Raw genomic sequence first — 18,343 nt, 5'->3', positions numbered from 1 at the left:
AACAAGAAGGCGGCTTAAATCAATAGCATTTGTCTGTTTTATATTTAGAGTTAAGTTAATTCAGGCTTTTGTTCATTCCTCTTGTCTTTCAGAGAGAGCACTATCTGGATATTCAGAGGACCAGGCTCTCGGCGTTTCTAAGCAAATGTCAGTTTCAATACAGCTGAGAAGACAGTACCAGGGAGAGGAAAGCTGACAGAGGGAAGAGAGGGAAGGGCATAATTCCCTCCTACGGATCCATGACCACAATATGCAGTCATTTGTTTTCTTGGCGATTTTCAAATCTGGTAGGTCCTGCCATTAGTATAGCCTGCGTTTTCTGGATTAAAACACATAAAAAGCCAACCCCTACCCCAACCATGCTGGCAAACTGACTTAGCTTTAGACCTAGAGAATCTCCCTTTGGTTATTTAATGTTAGTTTCAGCTAAAAAGCCTAAAAATGTAACATTGGAATGACCTTTCCTATTGGAAATTTTCCTGGCGTGCGTCAACATTACCAAGCCAGGCAATCATAATATGGTAGGTAGCTCAGCATATTAAAGAATAAAAGAGCCACTGCCAAACATCTTTGTTCTTGCAAGAAATTCTTTAATTGTAGCTACAACCTACTAAGCAGTATAAGCACAGAGGGTTCAGCTAAAAAAAAAGATTCATAACAAACCCAAGATGGGCTTTGTTGGGTGGGAAGGAAAAGTTCTATCATGATTTAAAGCCCTTCAGTTACGTGCCTACAGGCATCTATGTAATAAAATAAAGCTTAAAATAGTTAAGTCATCCTCACCTGCCACACTAGTCTCAGCCTAGAGCAGTGTTTTCAAAGCTACAAAGCTCTGGCTAGCTGCTTATCTGCAACAGGATTAACGCTCAAAATATGACACTATTGTTCTGTTTGTGCCAGATGCTATGTCACTCTTAATCGTTTTAACATTGGCTCAGAAAAGTCAGCCTTCCTATTGATTCAATGGCTCCACTGCTCTCAGCCAGCAGGGTCCCACGGGATAGGTGGTCTATGAACTTTGGTTTTTTTTTTATTATTATTATTAAATCATAGCTGTGTACATTAATGTGATCATGGGGCACCAAACACTGGTTTTATAACAGTTTGACACATTTTCATCACACTGGTTAACATAGCCTTCCTGGCATTTTCTTAGTTATTGCGTTAAGACAACTATATTCTACATTTACTAAGTTTCACATGTACCCTTGTAAGATGCACCACAGGTGTAATCCCACCAATCACCTTCCCTCCACCCATCCTCCCCGCTCCCTCCCCTCCCCCTCCCCTTTCCCCATATTCGTAGGTTGTAACTGGGTTATAGCTTTCATATGAAAGCCATAAATTAGTTTCATAGTAGGGCTGAGTACATTGGATACTTTTTTTTCCGTTCTTGAATGGACTTTGAGCGCACGTTTTCAAAATTTTTAAGTACTTCCATCCAATTTTCATGGTTTTACGATCTGAAGAGTGGGCAGCTTTTTCTAGAATATTTCAGGCTGTTTAAACACTAAAAGTAAAATAAATACTGAAAGAAGCTTCCTAGTATTAGGCAGCAGACTTCCTTTCCTGCGCTATCTTCACCCTTGAAGGTTCAAACTGAAAAAAAAAAAAAAAATAGAAAAGAAAAGAAATCCCGGCAGCTCTCAGGCTACATGGTGGAATGGGTTACTTCTACCTCAAGAGGAGAAGGTGCATTTGGTTAAATTTCTGTATCTTTCATTCATGATAAGGTCATCAAAGTTAACATAAAAATACAGGCCACCCAGTTAAATTTAAATCTCAGATAAATAAGGAATTTATGCTTAGTAAGTAATTTATGTAAGCATACCACATGCAATATTCGAGACATATCTAATCTAAAAATATTCTTTGTTGTTTTTCTGAAATTCAAATTTAACCAGGCATCCCATATTTTATCTGGCAACTACTTGTCTTGCAAAATAAGGGAGCCCAAATTGTAGCCTGGAGGTTAATATGCTATGTCTCAGTCCCACAGTGATATTTAACTATGTTTGATAAAGTTTAGACTGGCAATTCTTACTTACCTAAAATGTCAGTTTATTATGTTTCTGCCATCTAGACTTTCCAAATAGCTTTACTTCCAAGCTCCAAAACAGGCTTAAGTCCTTGCTAAGCTGTTTTCTCTGCCTAAAGAACACGCTGCTCTTGAATAAATATCACCAACTACAGAAGGATGTGAATCTGTATACGTACGTGTATCCAGAAACTAGCTCCCACAACTGACACTCTCCATCCACTTCCTATAAGAAAGATTTTTAGATCAAATTTAAAACCGCCTCCAAACACCACAGATGCAGTTGGCATAACCCAAAGGCACTACAATCTTCTGGCAAGAGTAAGAGCACAATTATGCCTAAATAAAATAGCCAAATTAATAAGCTCTGAGGTTTCCTTTGGCAATAGGAGACAAATCAGACAAATTAGATCCACTTTTTAGTTACCCATAATAAAGAAGCAGGATTTTAATTGAAGAGATGCTTGTATAAAACTCCAGTTCTTATTCAAAACAATATAATGGCATGTATATCCTTTGGTGATACTTAATTCATATTAATATTCTTTCTCTTCTTCTAGTCCTTAACGTTAATACCATTCATACTTCAGTAATGTGAAGGACTAGGAAAGTAAAAGTTAACTTCATGTTACTTAGATAATTTGGCTTAAAAGTGTTTAGGGGGTTTCGTATATGAGGAAAGATACAAAGGAAAATTTCACAATCAGACCTCGATCTCTTTCCAGGCTCTTAGAACATCTCCTGGAGCCAAGCAGAAGAAACTGACGCTGATGTACACCAGACAAACAGCTTGTCTCCCCAAGGAAGCGGATAATAGTACGCAGCTCACTGCAGAAAAGCTCTCTACATAGCCTCCTACCTTTTGTCTTCTGCTAAAATAGCCACCAGAGGGGAGGACAGAACGACAGTGTGCGCAGCACGATGCCAGAAGGCAGAGAGGAGGAATGACAGACTCCATATACTAAAGTCGAATGAATGCTCTCCAGTCATTATGAAGTCCACAACAGAAAGTTGGTTCAATTAGTCAAGTCTTATCTTCCCCAAATCGGATTTTCAGGAATTAATATTATGACTTGCATGGTAATCAAGACAAGATTATTTTTATTTTTTCACAAAATATTACAACATATAATCCATGCATTGAATCAGATTTCCTCCCTGGAAAACAGACAGTTTGCTATCTAACAAGACATTCCACATAAGAGCAAAATGTCATTAGGGTCAACTTTGATCAGGAATATATAGTTACCACCAACTCACACATCCTGTTTTAACTTCAAGTTAATCATATTGATGAACTCTAAAAATAGCATCCCTAAAACCTGGCCTTTCAGAAGATGGGTCATTAAATGATCCTTATCCAGATCCATTCTTTTGTATAAGACTATTGTCTAAGGGAAAAAGCATAAACAAGCAGAAAGGAAAACTAACTCTGGTTCAAAGAAACTGTCTCTTTATTTTACATATCTTAACTTCTTGTATTGCCTTCCAGGTTGGCTCCTGGTTCTGTTAGATAAGTGAATATACCTCAATCTCTCCCCTTTAAAATAATTCAGAGTGGGTGCAAATGAGTGGAACCAGTCGTTTATGTGTGCACACAAAATCTCAGTCTGCCACACCACCCATACATAGTTCATTTTCATAGATGTGGTCAAGATTTAAGAAAGTTATTCAAACATTCTCATAGATGTGGTCAAGATTTTAAAAAGTTGCTACAAGAAAGATTTGATTTGACCTTCCAGAAGTGGAAATTCTGATTCTAACTTTGGGGTTGATCATTAAGAATAGTAAGAAACATGAGCTATTAGGCAACATTTTCAACAGTTACCATCTGGCTCCTTCTCCCCACTCCATTCCCCCATTCCTAACCTGGTGAGAATCAGACTGAAGAGCTACTCTGAGGCCAGGCATATAAACTGTGAAAAGACAGGCCTGAAATGACAATAACTCAATACCTACAATGGTGCGCTTCAGTTTCAAAGAGGGCTATTTTTAATTTTATAAAGGTCGTGGCCAAAGATTTTCACAGGTGCTTTTGGGAAATGATAAACTCATAACCAACCAGTTAGAACTCAGTGGATTTTTGACAGCAGTGAGCATCAGGTAGAATTTTAGCTACGACATAAACTCAAGTTCCCCAAACAAGTCCAGCTTTACAAAGAGAGCCAGTCTCCCCACCACATTGCATGGTAAAACTAATTTATCCAACGCTTACCTTGTGATCAAAATTCTTATGGTATAGTTGTATCAAATTCTGCTATATTTGTCTAGGTTCTGATGGAGCTTTGCCTGATGATACTAGATAATAACACTATAGTATCGTCAGTGGTAAGTGAAGTTGTTATTTAAAATGTCGAGTGTTCACAGTGTCACTTCTTTCATTAGAATCTAGCATCCCCTAGATTTCTGATTTCAATCAGAAACACACATTAGACTTGCCTGTGGAGTTTAATAAAAATACAATGTCTGGGACTTACTCTAGACTTGACGAATCTTTTAGGATTACTATGTTATATTTGGAGGGTTTATTTCCCCTCTCTAAAAACTTTATTCATTCACTTTTGTATAATCAGAAGTGACATTCCCTGACTTCTTTGAAATAGGCCTGCTCATTATCCTTCAAGACAGTCTGTTTAATATGAGGGTAATGATTTTATGGTCTTCTTTTGCATGTCACATGATGCACTATTCTTATCATGAACTCTCATTAGACCTTTTGCACTTTAAAATTGTTGATAGCAAACCAACCATGGCCATTTCAGTTTCTGCCATCTCTAGATTATTTAGTTTTCCTCCAATGCTTGCTGAAGTTTTACTCAGCTCTAGGCCAGAGTTTGTGTTTGCAGCAGAGAAGACTCTTGGAAGCCCCCTGGTAAAGATACTTTAACAATACTTTAAACAAACGACACTTCAAAGGACAGACACTTGCTATCAATTAAAATTAATAAAAAAGAAAGGACAGACACTTGGACACAGGCATCTGGTGACCGCAGTGGGCTGAGGCAGGACTGGCAGAACTTTAGGGTAAAGCAGACAGTTTCACGATACTACGGTAACTCAAGATTGAGAGAAACAAGAATTAATGACATAACATGACATAACCCTGAGCGGACTGATAAGGGATATTTTTATCATAGTTATTTGTTTAGTGTATTGTTATATTGTTCTATGTTCTGCATATTTAAGAAGTCCTTTTTCTTTCCACTTCAACTATCTGTAACCCATAACATTATAGTAGACTCTGCTACTGTGAACTGAAATGAAACATTTTAAAATGATTATCTTGGGGGGAACCCATAGCTCAGGAGTTAAGGCACCGGTCACATGCTCCCAGGCTGGTAGGTTCGAACCTGGCTGGGCCTGCTAAACAAAACAAAACAAAACAAAAAATAGGTAGGCGTTGTGGCAGGCACCTGTAGTCCCAGCTACTATGGAGGCTGAGGCAAGAAAATTGTTTGAACCCAAGAGTTTGAGGTTGCTATGAGCTCTGACGCCATGGCATTCTACCTAGGGTGACAAAATGAGACTCTGTGTCAATAAAAAAAATAAAAAAGTAAATGAAATGATATCTGAGTCTCATTAATCACAGAGTTCAGAACCTTTATCAGGTGTCCTTACTTTTATGAAGCATTATGGTTATTTGTATGCATTCAATTATAATCTCTCTTCTTTTTAACCAGGATATAATTTGGAAAATCCGTTATGCAAACAATGTCTTACCTGAAATGCAAGGTATCATTAAATCAGATAAAACAAGCCACTTAATTTTCATTGGGAACTTTACCTGTAGCCCAGGATTCCAATGCTGTATTATGAGCAAAGACTATACAAGCCTATTTCTCTCCTAAAATCTCCCTGTATATGAGCAACAGGTTGGGAATTACATGCTCCATTAGCACCTTATTACGAGTGATGACTGTGTAATTTCTGTGAGGCCAGACTGCAGGATGACAAGAAATAGGGCACTCAGGAGAGATGGCTGATCACCCTGAGGTGATCACAGGTGAGCTCTGGAAGCAGACTGAAGGTCAGATGCTGGGGCAGTCCTTTGGGAAGTTGTGCCCTCCAGCACCACTCTTCTAATTAGAAAGGTGCTGCAATATGTTCCCATATGTTGCCTTAGTCAGGGTCTTGAGCTTATCATAACTCGAATGACAGTCCTTTTCACCTCTCTGCAGTGGAAGTGATACTCAGTTTAAGATAATCACAACACAATTTCATGAATGCAGAGGGTATTTTCATCTCACTGCAAAATTAACTTACCAACTAAGAGGTCACAATACCAAGGAAGAAGGAGATAAAAATCATAAGACAAATAACAAAATTGAAAGGTCAATTAATTTGCTCAGCCAAAGTTTGTGTGAACAGGAAGATTTCCTGGTGTGCCAAATAGGTGTAAACTTAAAATTTATTACATAATTAAGCTATTATACTTAGAGCCTCCTACCTCATTTTTAAGGTTAACAGCTCAATGTTAACCTTAAGGTTAACACAGAAGCTAAGTTAATATTTATGGAACATCCTCATCCCCGAAACTATGTTAGGTTCATTACAAGCATAATCTCAAGGTCAGGAATATTAACCTCCTAGTAAGATTAAAGTAGATTACATTCATTTAATCTCTATTAAAAGCATCATAAATTATATGAGGGACTTTTAGGATTAAACATATCACGTTCTTTGCTACAGTCCTGTATCACTAGAAAAAAATTGAAAAATGTATAAAATGTCAATTTATTACCAGAATTTATTGGAAAGATGCTTCCTTCATTCATTTCAATAGTTACTGAGTTCAGAAAACCAGATCCTACACACACATACAAACATGTACACAGACACTTTTGTGTTTACTCAAGGCTATAAATTGCGGTCCATAAAGAGTGGCTCTGAGTGAAACTGGGCCTCTTGATTTTGCTGAGCAGAATCCCCAAATCTGGGTCAAGAGCTATCAGAAATCATCCTGGATGAATGAAAACAGATCCTCCTCCACCCTCCCTCCAAAAGAACCTACCTGCTCCTTTAAATCAAAACCTAATATTTGATAGCATTAGTTTGAGAGGATGCAAAATAATTAGCCAGCTCAGAGCACCCAACTTTTTTTTTTTTTTTTTTTGAGACAGAGTCTCAAGCTATTGCCCTGGGCAGAGTGCAGTGGTGTCCGAGCTCACATCCAACTTTTAACCAACAAGAACATCCACGTGCCTCAGACCAGCAGCGCAGGCAATGAGTCACGTTTATAGCCTCCTACAAAATCATGCATCCTGGGAGAGTCTGTCAGACTGCCTGCCCGCCTGAGAAGCGGTGTCCCGTCGAGGCCCGAAGAAACAGAGCTGCTACCTGACTTTCTCCGTGGCTCCTCCCACTCTCTGCTCTGAAGACAGACTTGGGCTTCCGGGACTTGAAGTTGCCCATGCTGGGTCGCAGCACTCCGTCCACCAGCAGGGTCTGCTCTACATGCTGGGGGGCCTCGGCGCGGTCCTCTACCAGAGCCCCGGTGTCCGGGTAATTCTCCTTATTGTTTTCATCTCTAAAACAGGAAAGACCCGATTTAGAAAGCACTTTTAAAAATAAATGAATAAACTGCTGAGGGAAAAGGCGATATGCATTGCTGCTGTATTTGTAGGGTACCTAGCAAAATGTTTAGCTTGAACTTAGAGAATTTCACAGGAACAAGAATTTAAGAAATGTGAATTTCACTCTTTTAATCACTCCACCTTCCCCTACTCTCTTGTTAATTAGTTAACACAGTTTATGTAGTTGTAACTAGGCACATACCACCATTACTTGTTTTTAATTTTTCACTTTAAGACGTTAAGATTTACCTATATCCCAGGATTCCAATGCTGTGTTATGAGCAAACACAATACAAGCATATGTGTCTCCTAAATTTTCCTTGTATGAGCTTTTTCTTGTATATATTTTCTCACATAATGAGATATTAACATTACGTTAATATCTTTGAACATTAACAGTAATGTGTGTCCTGTCATCACAAATTTATAGACTCTCAGACCCAGTAATTAAATAACAAGCCTCTTGGAAGGATTCAGACAGACCCAAGGGGCTCAGGTAGTCGTCTAGACTCTCATGCCTGTGTTCTTAGATCAAGGCATGATGCTTCCTCTTCCCTGGCAATATCAGTTTATAATCATCTCTCTACAACTTTCAGAGCCATTTAAACGTCTAACAGGATCTGTTGTGACAGGTTACTTGTTATGTGGATATAATGTAAGGCAAGGGCCCAATTTGACCCAGGCAGGCCATGTGAACAGTGCCCTGAGGCAAAGTCCAACATCTCCCTGTCTGGGCACTATCAGTACTGAATCACTGAAGACCAGGTAGGGTGGTGTTTCCTCCATACGTTCTGTGCTAGGAGGGCACTTGAACCCTTCACTCAACAAACAAATTCTGCACCCACCCCTCTCAGTTTCAAATTCTGGAAAAATACTGATATTATAACAATCCTAGATGAAGCCATTTGTCTCACTCAAATCTAGACACATTATAATTTTCATGTTGCTAAGCATCAAGCAAATGCCATAGACATAACCAAATGGGACTTTCTCTTTACATGATCAATAGCATCAACTTACCCCATTGGCAATCATTAGCACTCAGTTATGCAGCTCACGAGGACTGGCCTCTTCCCCCAATGTTGTTTTTCCCACGGGCTCTCTTACCACCCAGCACCCATAAAGGAGCTTTTACAAGGTCAGCTAGGAAGCAATTCCTTGCTGCCTAAAGACATAAAAAGTCAAGAGGCAAGACCAGCTAAGGAGGGATATTTCCCTTTTTATAAATAAAAAGGAGAGTAAACTCACTAAACTGATTTCAGGGGAAGATGAGCTTTAGTTAGTTTCTGGGAAAAGACCAAAGCAAACATCAGGCTAGGTGGTCTGGAGCACAACCAGGTTATGGTGAGGTGTGAAAATAAAACTATATAAAACTGGAAAATAGTTAAACATAGGTCCAGGACAAACTTAGTACTGTCTGGTAAAGGAAAACCCCCCAAATCAAATAATTCTTCAATTGAAGAAAACAAAAACAAAAATCAATGCCATTAACACTGGTTGATATTCTTCCCTTAAGATCATTTACAATTTAAAAAAATTTTTCTAAGTCACAACTGGTTTTAGAGTTAATGTCAAACCATAAATTGGAAATTACAATAATTCGTTTCAAGTGCATTTCTTTTCACATGTTAGAAACAAAAGAAAGAAGAGCTGCCTTTAGAGTTACCTAAATGCTCATTCTAGTAGGATGCAGAACACTCAAGAATAAGGGGAGAAAAAGTCCTTTTCCAAATCTAAAATGACTCTTTTGATAGATTCATTCCCAAAATAATACCTAGCCTTTGTTTTTATATCCTATCTTCAAGTCACCTAAAATGTATAAATGTGATCTTCTTGTTCAGTTCCTTGACTTGAAAGGGAGGGAGGGAAAGGAGGAAGCAAAAAGCACCTTTGTCTCATTACACAAATGTAAAACCTGATTGCAAAATCTTTACAAATACATTTTTTTTTTTTTTTTTTGATAGAGACGGAGTCTCACTGTACCGCCCTCGGGTAGAGTGCCGTGGTGTCACACGGCTCACAGCAACCTCTAACTCTTGGGCTTAAGCGATTCTCTTGCCTCAGCCTCCCGAGCAGCTGGGACTAATGGCGCCCGCCACAATGCCCGGCTATTTTTTGGTTGCAGTTTGGCCGGGGCTGGGTTTAAACCCGCCACCCTCGGCATATGGGGCCGGCGCCCTACTCACTGAGCCACAGGCGCCACCCTACAAATACATTTTCTAACATATTACTGGTTCCCTAGGATCCTCAAAACCCAAAAGTACAGGTATGTAATTTATGCCACTACTTATTGGAATAAATCATAACTGAGAATGATCATAGTGCCCTGAAATCAGTCAGAGGCTATGTAGCCTGGGCCCCATCACTTTACCTCTGAGACCCTCATTCAGAAAAGATAGTAACATTATGAGAATAGTAACACATAGAGAATATTTTGTAAATCTTTTATAATGAATATTTTGTAAATAAAAATAGGTTTAGCTACAATGTCCTATTTTCCCTATGTATTGTGATTTTAGGGGTGACTTTTGGGACATGGTATAAATTCTTGCCTATCTCCTCTGCTGCATTCTAATGCATTCCTAGGAGCAGTTTGACTTCATTACACAAATTTTGACTGGTTTCTGGCACAAAAATAGGCCTTTAACATCTGTTTGTTATCCAGTAAGTGAACTTTAGAGTCAGACAGACCTGGGTCCAAATTCTGCCTCATAGTGTTCACTCTGCTATGTTACCTTGGATGAGCTATAATCTTTCTCAGCCTCAGACTAAAGAATGAAATGTAGTTTAAAGTGCTTGGAACAAAGTAAATGTGGGAAAAAAGTAGTTATCTGCAAAGGTCCTGCCACTATACCATGAGCCCTTGATGGCCAAGGCCACACTACATTCAATGCCATGTCCGGTGAATAATGTAGAACCTCTTCCTAATGGTGCATGATGGGAACATTGAGACGGGCTAATCAATGTTCAAATCAATAGGCATTTATTGAGCATCCCCCATATGTAAGGCACTGCCCTGGGTGCTAAGTGGGGTACCCAAAAGTGAACAAGACACAACTTCCTTCAAGAGCCAAAAACCAGCTGGGTGTGGTGGCTCGCACCTATAATCCTAGCACTCTGGGAGACAGAGGCAGGAGTTTGAGATCAGCTTGAGCAAGAGTGAGACCTTGTCTCTATTAGAAATAGAAAAACTAGCCGGGCATTGTGGCAGGCACCTATAGTCCCAGCTTCTTGAGAGGCTGAGGCAAGAGGATCTCTTGAGTCCAAGAGATTGAGGTTACTCTGAGCTATGATGCCACAGCACTCTACCAGAGTGACAGAGTGAGACTTTGTCTCAAAACAAAAAAGGAGCTGAAAACCTCATAGAAGAGATGAGGCAAGAGAACAAATAATTACAATTCAAAGAAGAGACTAGAAGTCAAAGGACAGCCACCAGACCCAGATGGCTTCTGTCTCTCACAAATATGAACCAAACAATGGTGGCTCGAACCTGAGACTGGAGCAATCAATCTGGTCTTCATGTAGGGAGACTGCGTCTTCGTCACACCTAGAGAGAGGGAACAAAAATCATATCATATCTGCTGCAGTAGTAGCAGCAATAACCTAGAATTGCCTCGAGATTAGCATGGTAAACTAAAAAGAGTAACAACCCTCACTACTCTTTCCCACACAAGCTCTGAGGCCCAGCATGTCTTCCAAGTAATGAACCAATGTTGCTACACCATGTGAGACTGAAAGCTCAGAGCCTGGTGGGGCTGTCTGTCGTCTCCACTGGCTGCTCTGCATCAGTAAGCTAACAAGGTCTTAGCAAGGCCCTAAGTGCTCACAGGACTTGAGGGGACAGGACGTCATGCCCCAAGATGGGTGAATTGCTGGCAATTCCACTACAGGCCTCCTTGTATTTTCTCCATTCAGGCAGTACCAAAGCATAGCAGCTCCCATTTGCTTTCTACATTGGCCTTATATTTTCTTGGGATACGTTTTCATAAAACTTCTTGATCAACCTTATGAAAAATATTTGGCTTTTCTTTATTGAAAAAACTCTGCAGGGCTCTACACTGCTTAGGAAGATGTGGGTAGGACCATTCTCTCACTCTAAGGTAGGAGGGAGCCTTTGTTCCTATTCTCAGCTATTCCCACCCTGCCCCACCCCATCCAGGAATGCTTTTCCTCTCTTCAACTCCTACTCATCCTTCACTGCCCAAGTCAGGTCCCACCAGCTCCATGAGCCTTCCCAGCCAAGTTCACCCTCGTGCCTTGTTCCCACTTTAATCTTAATGCATAATGTTTACTCTTCATTCTTAGATTGTGATTGCCAACTATATCTTATCTCACACTGCTATGTATTCCTTTTCCCCTCTGAGATCTTTTGATTGGGGCCTAATTCCATGAGTAGAAATAACTACAATTTCTTTTTCTAGGTACACTGCCATAGAACCAGAATACCCCAGCATAGAGACTAACAAAACATTCAAATTGAAATATTCACTCCATTCCCTCAGCAGGTCTGGCTCCTGAAATAATTTAATAAGCACTTATTGAGTGTTTACTGCATAGTGTATTAGGTGTTGAAACTGGGATTCTCAAACTCCTTGGGGTTCCTGGATCAACCCAGTTTATTTTTCATTTCCAATAGAATGTGGACAAATATTGTGGTAAAAATATCAGAGCATTGTCCAATTCCTATTAAAGTTGTTAAATGCTCACTATTTCTGTTTTTTTTTCCCTTGTCTCAGACAAGTTACACTTTGGAGACACACTTTGAGTAGCACTGCTTCTTATGGACAAAAAATTTGAAAAAGCTCTGGATCCTGCTCTGAGATGTTCAAAATGTAATGAGTAGACAAAAAGAAAAAGCAATAAATACCTGCATGCTTAAACATAGACGTAATACGGTGTTCATACTATACAAAATAATTTTAAAGTTTTGAATATTCTTCACTGGCAATGGTATATAATTAACCTATGGGACAAACTGAAGAAAGCTCCAGCCCTCTTTCCTCACAATCTCTTTTTAAATTTTGGTTTTGTAGTGAATTAAACAAAAGACAGATTCCGACCCTCTCTATTCGCTGAAATACATTGTTCCCCTTGGCAATTAAAAAAGCATTGGTTGACTTAACAAAATGTTTCTTTAAACAGAGTGAAAAAAATTTCCTTGCTTTCTTGCCAGTAACCTATTCTGTCCATCTCATAAAAAAAAAAAAAAAACAATTAAATTCACAAGTATTGCCTTCTCCTCCATTAGCCACATTCACCTAATAGATCATCTGGGCTTTGTAATGTAAATAGAAATGTTTTCCAATAACAAAGTAGAAAAATCAATGAACAACAGAAATCTAGAATTGTTGCTTCCAAAGAGCCAGAGCTCAACAATGCCTATTGTTTGGGAATTTGGCAAGAACTTAACTTTTCCCCCTCATTTGATTTACTAATCTTTCTCCTCAAAGGATACTCAGTTAAAAATGGAAAGTTGGCACCAGAACACACTAAGTCCGAGATGCTTTCTGAACTATGAGGCTGGACCTAATCGGTTGATCCAATTGTAATGCCTACTGACAACTCTGGTTGCCACTCAAGAAAACACAATTCCAAGCTCACAGGTACAGCAATTGAAGTAGATCTACCTACCAGCTTATGTGGCACATGTAAACAAGGTCTTGAAGTTCAGTTGAGTTTTTACTACTTTGATAAAGACCCATCAACTTTTCTTCAAATAGCTGCTCCTCTCTGTCCTTGTCCACGAGCCCCCTGCACATGTACAATACTGGCCCAAACATAAAACCAGATTCCACAGCGGGAATCTATATCCAGAAATTAGTACTCCTGGAAGAAAATCAGCTCAGACCAAATGGCCAATTGATCTGAGGCATAGCATTCTCTTTCGGCATGTTAGCCTTATATAGGAATTTAAAGACTGATCTCTTTAATGATTTCCCTTTTAGATATCCAAACCCGGGCATCTTCTAGTGCAATGTTTTTCACTGTTTATATGACCTATTAGTTAGTGGGTCTTAAAGTTAGACAGAGGCTACTAGCAATTTTTGTTGTTGTTGTTGTTAGCATTATTAGAAACAGAGCAGACAATGATGTCAGCATAGTAAAATTAATTGTTGGTCCATGGAACTTATTTAAATTACATATATGTATGTGTTATGGATTACAATATAGAATGTTTTTCTCATGGTTGTTTATAGCATAAAAATAATGTGAATGACACCTCTGTCAAATGAGTTTCTTTGTATTGGTTTTCATCAACCAGATTCTACATCCAAGAGTCCTTCATTTGTGGTGGCTAAGACAATGTGTGAATGGCTTAGCCTGATAATCAAAGCATTCTTTGTGAAATGCTCAGGGTTGTTTTTGGGTTTTTTTTTTTTTTTTTCTGTTTGGACTTTTACTCCCTTGATCACCAACCAGAAAAGCTGGTACAGTACTTCATAGTTCACCTGCTCTTTCACATCACCTCATGTGAGCCCGACGATGACAATGCTGGGAGGCAGGCGTTACCTTCATTTTTCTTAGGTGCTAGGGTTCAAGGCCTAAAGCAGTCAAGTCTGGATTGTTTCTGCTCCACCACAGAAGGGCATGAACTAAATAACCCCCTCCATCTATATCCTTAGAATCATGACAGTGAAAGAAGTGCCCATGAGAAGTTCTCTTTTCCAACTAAATAAGAAGAGAGGGCTCAAACTGGCTGTTAGATAACATGTAGTTGCTAAAAGGTTATTTCCATTCACCCTGTAATACCAAGTTCCCTAAAGGCAAAACTGCAGAGGTAGAGCCTCCAGTGGGAGCTCTCAAAGTATGGCCCAGAACTACTTGCACTAGCACTACTTGGATTACCTGATGAAAATAGCAGAGCCCAGGCCCACCCTGACCCCACACCCTCTACATCAACTCTCCTGAGGGCAGCCCAGGAATGTTGATTTTTAAACCAAATTGCCCACCCACATCACTACTATGCTTCTCAAACTTTTAACAGCGACCTAAAAGTTTCCAAATCTCAGATCATCAGTGGACTAACTTCAACACAATCACCTTTTCACATTTCCCACTTGGAGATAAATCCAGGGAGACTGTATTTTTCACAAGCGCCAATCCCCTTCCCCAGGTGATACCGATGATCTTTTGAGAACCACCGCTTAAAATGATAATCAATCAGAATTATTGCAGGCCAGGGTTCATTACAAATAGCAAGTTAACCTGGGCAATATAGGTAATGACCATGGAAAAATAATAGATTAAAAGGCACCACAGATATAGAGGAAAAGGCCAAGTCCATTCTGATTTTGAAAAAATTGAGATAGAAAAAGAAATTTAATTGGTTGAGAGCTTCACAGATAGTGCTAAGCCTGAGAAAAACCAAGAAGAGAATAAAATCTATCCTCGTATGTCTCCCGATTTCTTTTCCCTTTGACCCTTATGAGATCCCCAGCTGGCCAAGAAGAACTTTGGCAACTTAGAAAACAGTATAGATAAAATAATTCACATTAAAATACTAATGACAACTTGAATCTACCTCCTGGGGCACAAACTTTTTAATTTCTATTGTAACAAGGCTCACTATCAAAAGTTTTTATCCGAAAAAAATCATCTCTAGGTGGAATTTCAAGCACTAAGAAAAAGGAACTTTTCTTATATCCAAAACACATAAGAGAAGAAAGTCCTTCTTCATTGTAGGCCAAAAGCACTCCCAAACATTTAGGGGTACCTGCTATGTCTGTGTCTCAGGATCGTGCACCCTGGTCTTTCTGTATGGGGTCACGTCCAGAGAACCAAGGAACATGGTTCATACTACTGAAGGGAGGGGGAAATGTTATATTGGACAACAACTGGTTTTAAATGATTCCAGTCCATGCTATATTACACCTATTAAGCTTTTGGTGTATTTTCAGTATGCTCCTTAGATTTTTATATTAGCCAGATGGCATCCCAATTATCGCTCACTGCCTTTTAAAATAAATCACTGTCATGTCTTTGAAAGTAACAACATGATCTTATGCAATCAGAACTCCTTGGGGAGTGTCCAAAAACAAGGCACCAGACTCTCCCCAGCATTTAGCCATAAAACCTTTTAGGAAAAAAATGTCCATGTGAAATCTGGAACGAAGTGCCTCCATTTTGAACCTTCTATTCTGTGACTAACTCTGGAGAATCAGGGCCAGAAAACACTTGGTGCTTGGAAGCACAGGACGAGAGGAGAGCAGTACCTGTGCACCTGGACCAGGAAGTCGGGCCTTATCTCTGGCCCGCAGATGCCCCTTTTGGCACACCTCTCTCCCTTTTTCTGACACTTGTAGAAAGGCAATTTTGCAGCACAGCTTACCAAGCAATCTGATAAACAAGATGCAGGTCCAAATGAGTATTTTGTATTGCATTGTCTAAAGTCAATCCTGTTTGTTTGTTTTTTTTTTTTAAGTGGCTTTGAAGTGGACACTAAGATAACAGAATATCCAAACAGAGAAACAAAAGAATATGGGAAACAAGAGGGCCTGGGAAGTACTTTGGAATCTTACCCCTCCCTTCCCATGTCCCTGTGAAACTCACGAGATACCTACTTCTACATTTATTTGCTTTTTAGGAAACTCTAGCAAATAGCTCCCAAGTTAATGGGGTTTTCTATATCAAACTTGAAACATATTTTTGAGACATAGTTGAGTCTACAACTTTATACAGGCCTTTTTCCTGAAAAGCTGTTTAGAGTGACTTCTACAAAAGGTCCCAGGAGTAAACATGAATTAGCCTAGACAAAATACACTAGAGGAAGTATATTATATGTAAATTACATATAGTATTAGAAAAATATATTACCTATTAATTTTAATGTATATGTATAACACATATTAAAAAATATTAAGAGATGAATTAAAACTATGAATTGTAAATATCTAATAAAAAAAAAGTACTGTGTCTGCTGCCCTAACACCCTAAATGGTGTTAGTTGCCCTAATCAACAGCGTTAACTATAAGAACAAGTGACTCACTCCTCCTATAGGGGAGATCTTTCAAGCCAGAGGCTAAAAATGACAAAGGCATGCAAGAAAAGTTTACTCTGTGTGTCTTAAAAATCTGTAGACAAGAGAGGGCAAAGGTAAGTTTAGCCTGTTTATCACATGCTGGAATTCAACTCAAGTCATTTCACATCCATTTCCTATTGCTGCAAATATACATGGCGTGCACTCCACGAAAACTGACGCCAATGTTGGCAAAATACAACAAAGCTTCCTTTCTGATGTGTCAAATAGATTTTTTAACATTCTGAGCTCCCAGAACACATCCCAGTGCATCAAGCTCCCGCAAGCAATCAGCTAGTTTTCACCTCTCTCCCGCATCTGCCAAGATGCTAATTTCAACCTGTAAAGATTTGGGGCCCCCAACCAAGAGCATGTCTGGGCCGAGGTCTTCACAGCCCCAGATCATAGGAGACAATGCATCTAATGTGAACAGCGGCTGGGGCCGGCGAGAATACCTTCGCGATAGTTGCTTCCAGAGAAAGGCATGCAGTCTAATTTTAACAGGGACAATCACTTACTCTGTTACAGCGGTGCTGCTGAAGGAATTATCCTGAAGGCTGAAACAGAAACAAGAAAACATCAGCCAAGTCCGGCCCGGGAGCCGTCTCCCTGGTTGCTCTCCGGGAGTTAGAGCGCATAAACAAACATGGCATTGCAAAGCAAGTCTCAGGGCTCGCCCGGCACGCTCGCTCTACCTTGGGCTGCTGTCTGCACATGCTCGTAACGACACCCCCAGCAGGGGCCCAGCCGCACCGGCGAACCACAAAGCCCGGCAGCCCACTAGGCTGCGGGTGCACGGCGGGGCGGGGCGCGGCGGCGGGGCCGGGACCGGGATCCAGCACCGAGCCGCTGGAGAGTTACCGCGCCGCCCCAACCTTGCCAGCCGCAGTTAAGCCCGGGCTGCCTGTGCCAGTCACCCCCAGGGCCGGCAGGAAGCAGGCCCCCACCATGTCTGCCGAAGTGCTGAAATACCCGGGAGACTTGCTTTCTCCCAGACGTCTCCTACCAATTTCCCCGACTTCACCCTCCTGAGCCCATCCCCCCAGGGAGGAAGGCTCGGAGAGGTTCATCCACCCTTCAGAAAAAGCTAGGAGGGAAAGAGAAGGGGGAGGGGGACGTGACTGGTGCTTTGTATTTTATTTTTATTGTGCGATTTTTTTTTTTTTTTTTTTTTTTGCCTAGGAAGAAGAGCCACCGAAGGAGGGCTGGCTGCATCACACCCGATCTGTCTGCGATCTGTTATTTCAGTCCCAATGAGGAAGCGCCCAGCCCCGGACTACAGAGCTGTGAATGAGCCCACGCAGGGCGAGTGGAGAATTTACTCCAGGCGATAGCTGATGAGGACACTGTGCAAGGGGAGGGCCTTGCCGAGCCCGGAGCAGCCCGCCAGAGCTGGGATCCTTAGCCCCTAAGCAAAGGGCTGAAGAGGCGAATCCAGGAAAGCTATCCTTTGAATAAAGGAAGCCCATTTGGGACAAGGAAAGACGGTCAGCTCCCACTGGGGATACTGGTCCTGCCTTCTTTCCATTGTTCATGCCTCCTGCCATGTTGATTGACCTGGATATGGAATGAACAGACATCTATGAAAGATGTTAATTTGTATTTTGAAATAAGATCCCCATCCCCTCTTTTTAATCTTTCCACTCCCAGAAGCAGCTGGGATTGTAGTCCAAACTATATAAGCCAATGAGTTAACTTATAACAAAAACACTCAT

The 18,343-nt window shown here is 40.4% G+C and overlaps 1 protein-coding gene across 5 annotated transcripts in view; it reads right to left on the bottom strand.

The window, feature by feature from the left end:
• Positions 1-18,343, bottom strand: part of FAM13C (family with sequence similarity 13 member C) — a 347,807-nt gene that overhangs the window by 103,591 nt on the left and 225,873 nt on the right. For 2 of the 5 annotated variants that reach the window (XM_053583872.1, XM_053583873.1), the window contains exons 1-3: positions 17,147-17,311; positions 11,102-11,158; positions 7,376-7,565 (exon numbers count right to left, since the gene is read on the bottom strand). In XM_053583872.1, coding sequence (XP_053439847.1) covers positions 7,376-7,565; positions 11,102-11,158; positions 17,147-17,208 — 309 coding nt within the window. In that variant the 5' untranslated portion in view covers positions 17,209-17,311. Of the gene's footprint in view, positions 1-7,375; positions 7,566-11,101; positions 11,159-17,146; positions 17,509-18,343 lie in introns of those variants that run through there. The other 3 variants (XM_053583874.1, XM_053583875.1, XM_053583871.1) reach the window with 3 other exon arrangements.

Source organism: Nycticebus coucang, chromosome 3 (genome assembly GCF_027406575.1).
Source record: "Nycticebus coucang isolate mNycCou1 chromosome 3, mNycCou1.pri, whole genome shotgun sequence".
NCBI lineage: Eukaryota > Metazoa > Chordata > Mammalia > Primates > Lorisidae > Nycticebus > Nycticebus coucang.
This window is presented reverse-complemented; position numbering and strand designations above follow the sequence as displayed.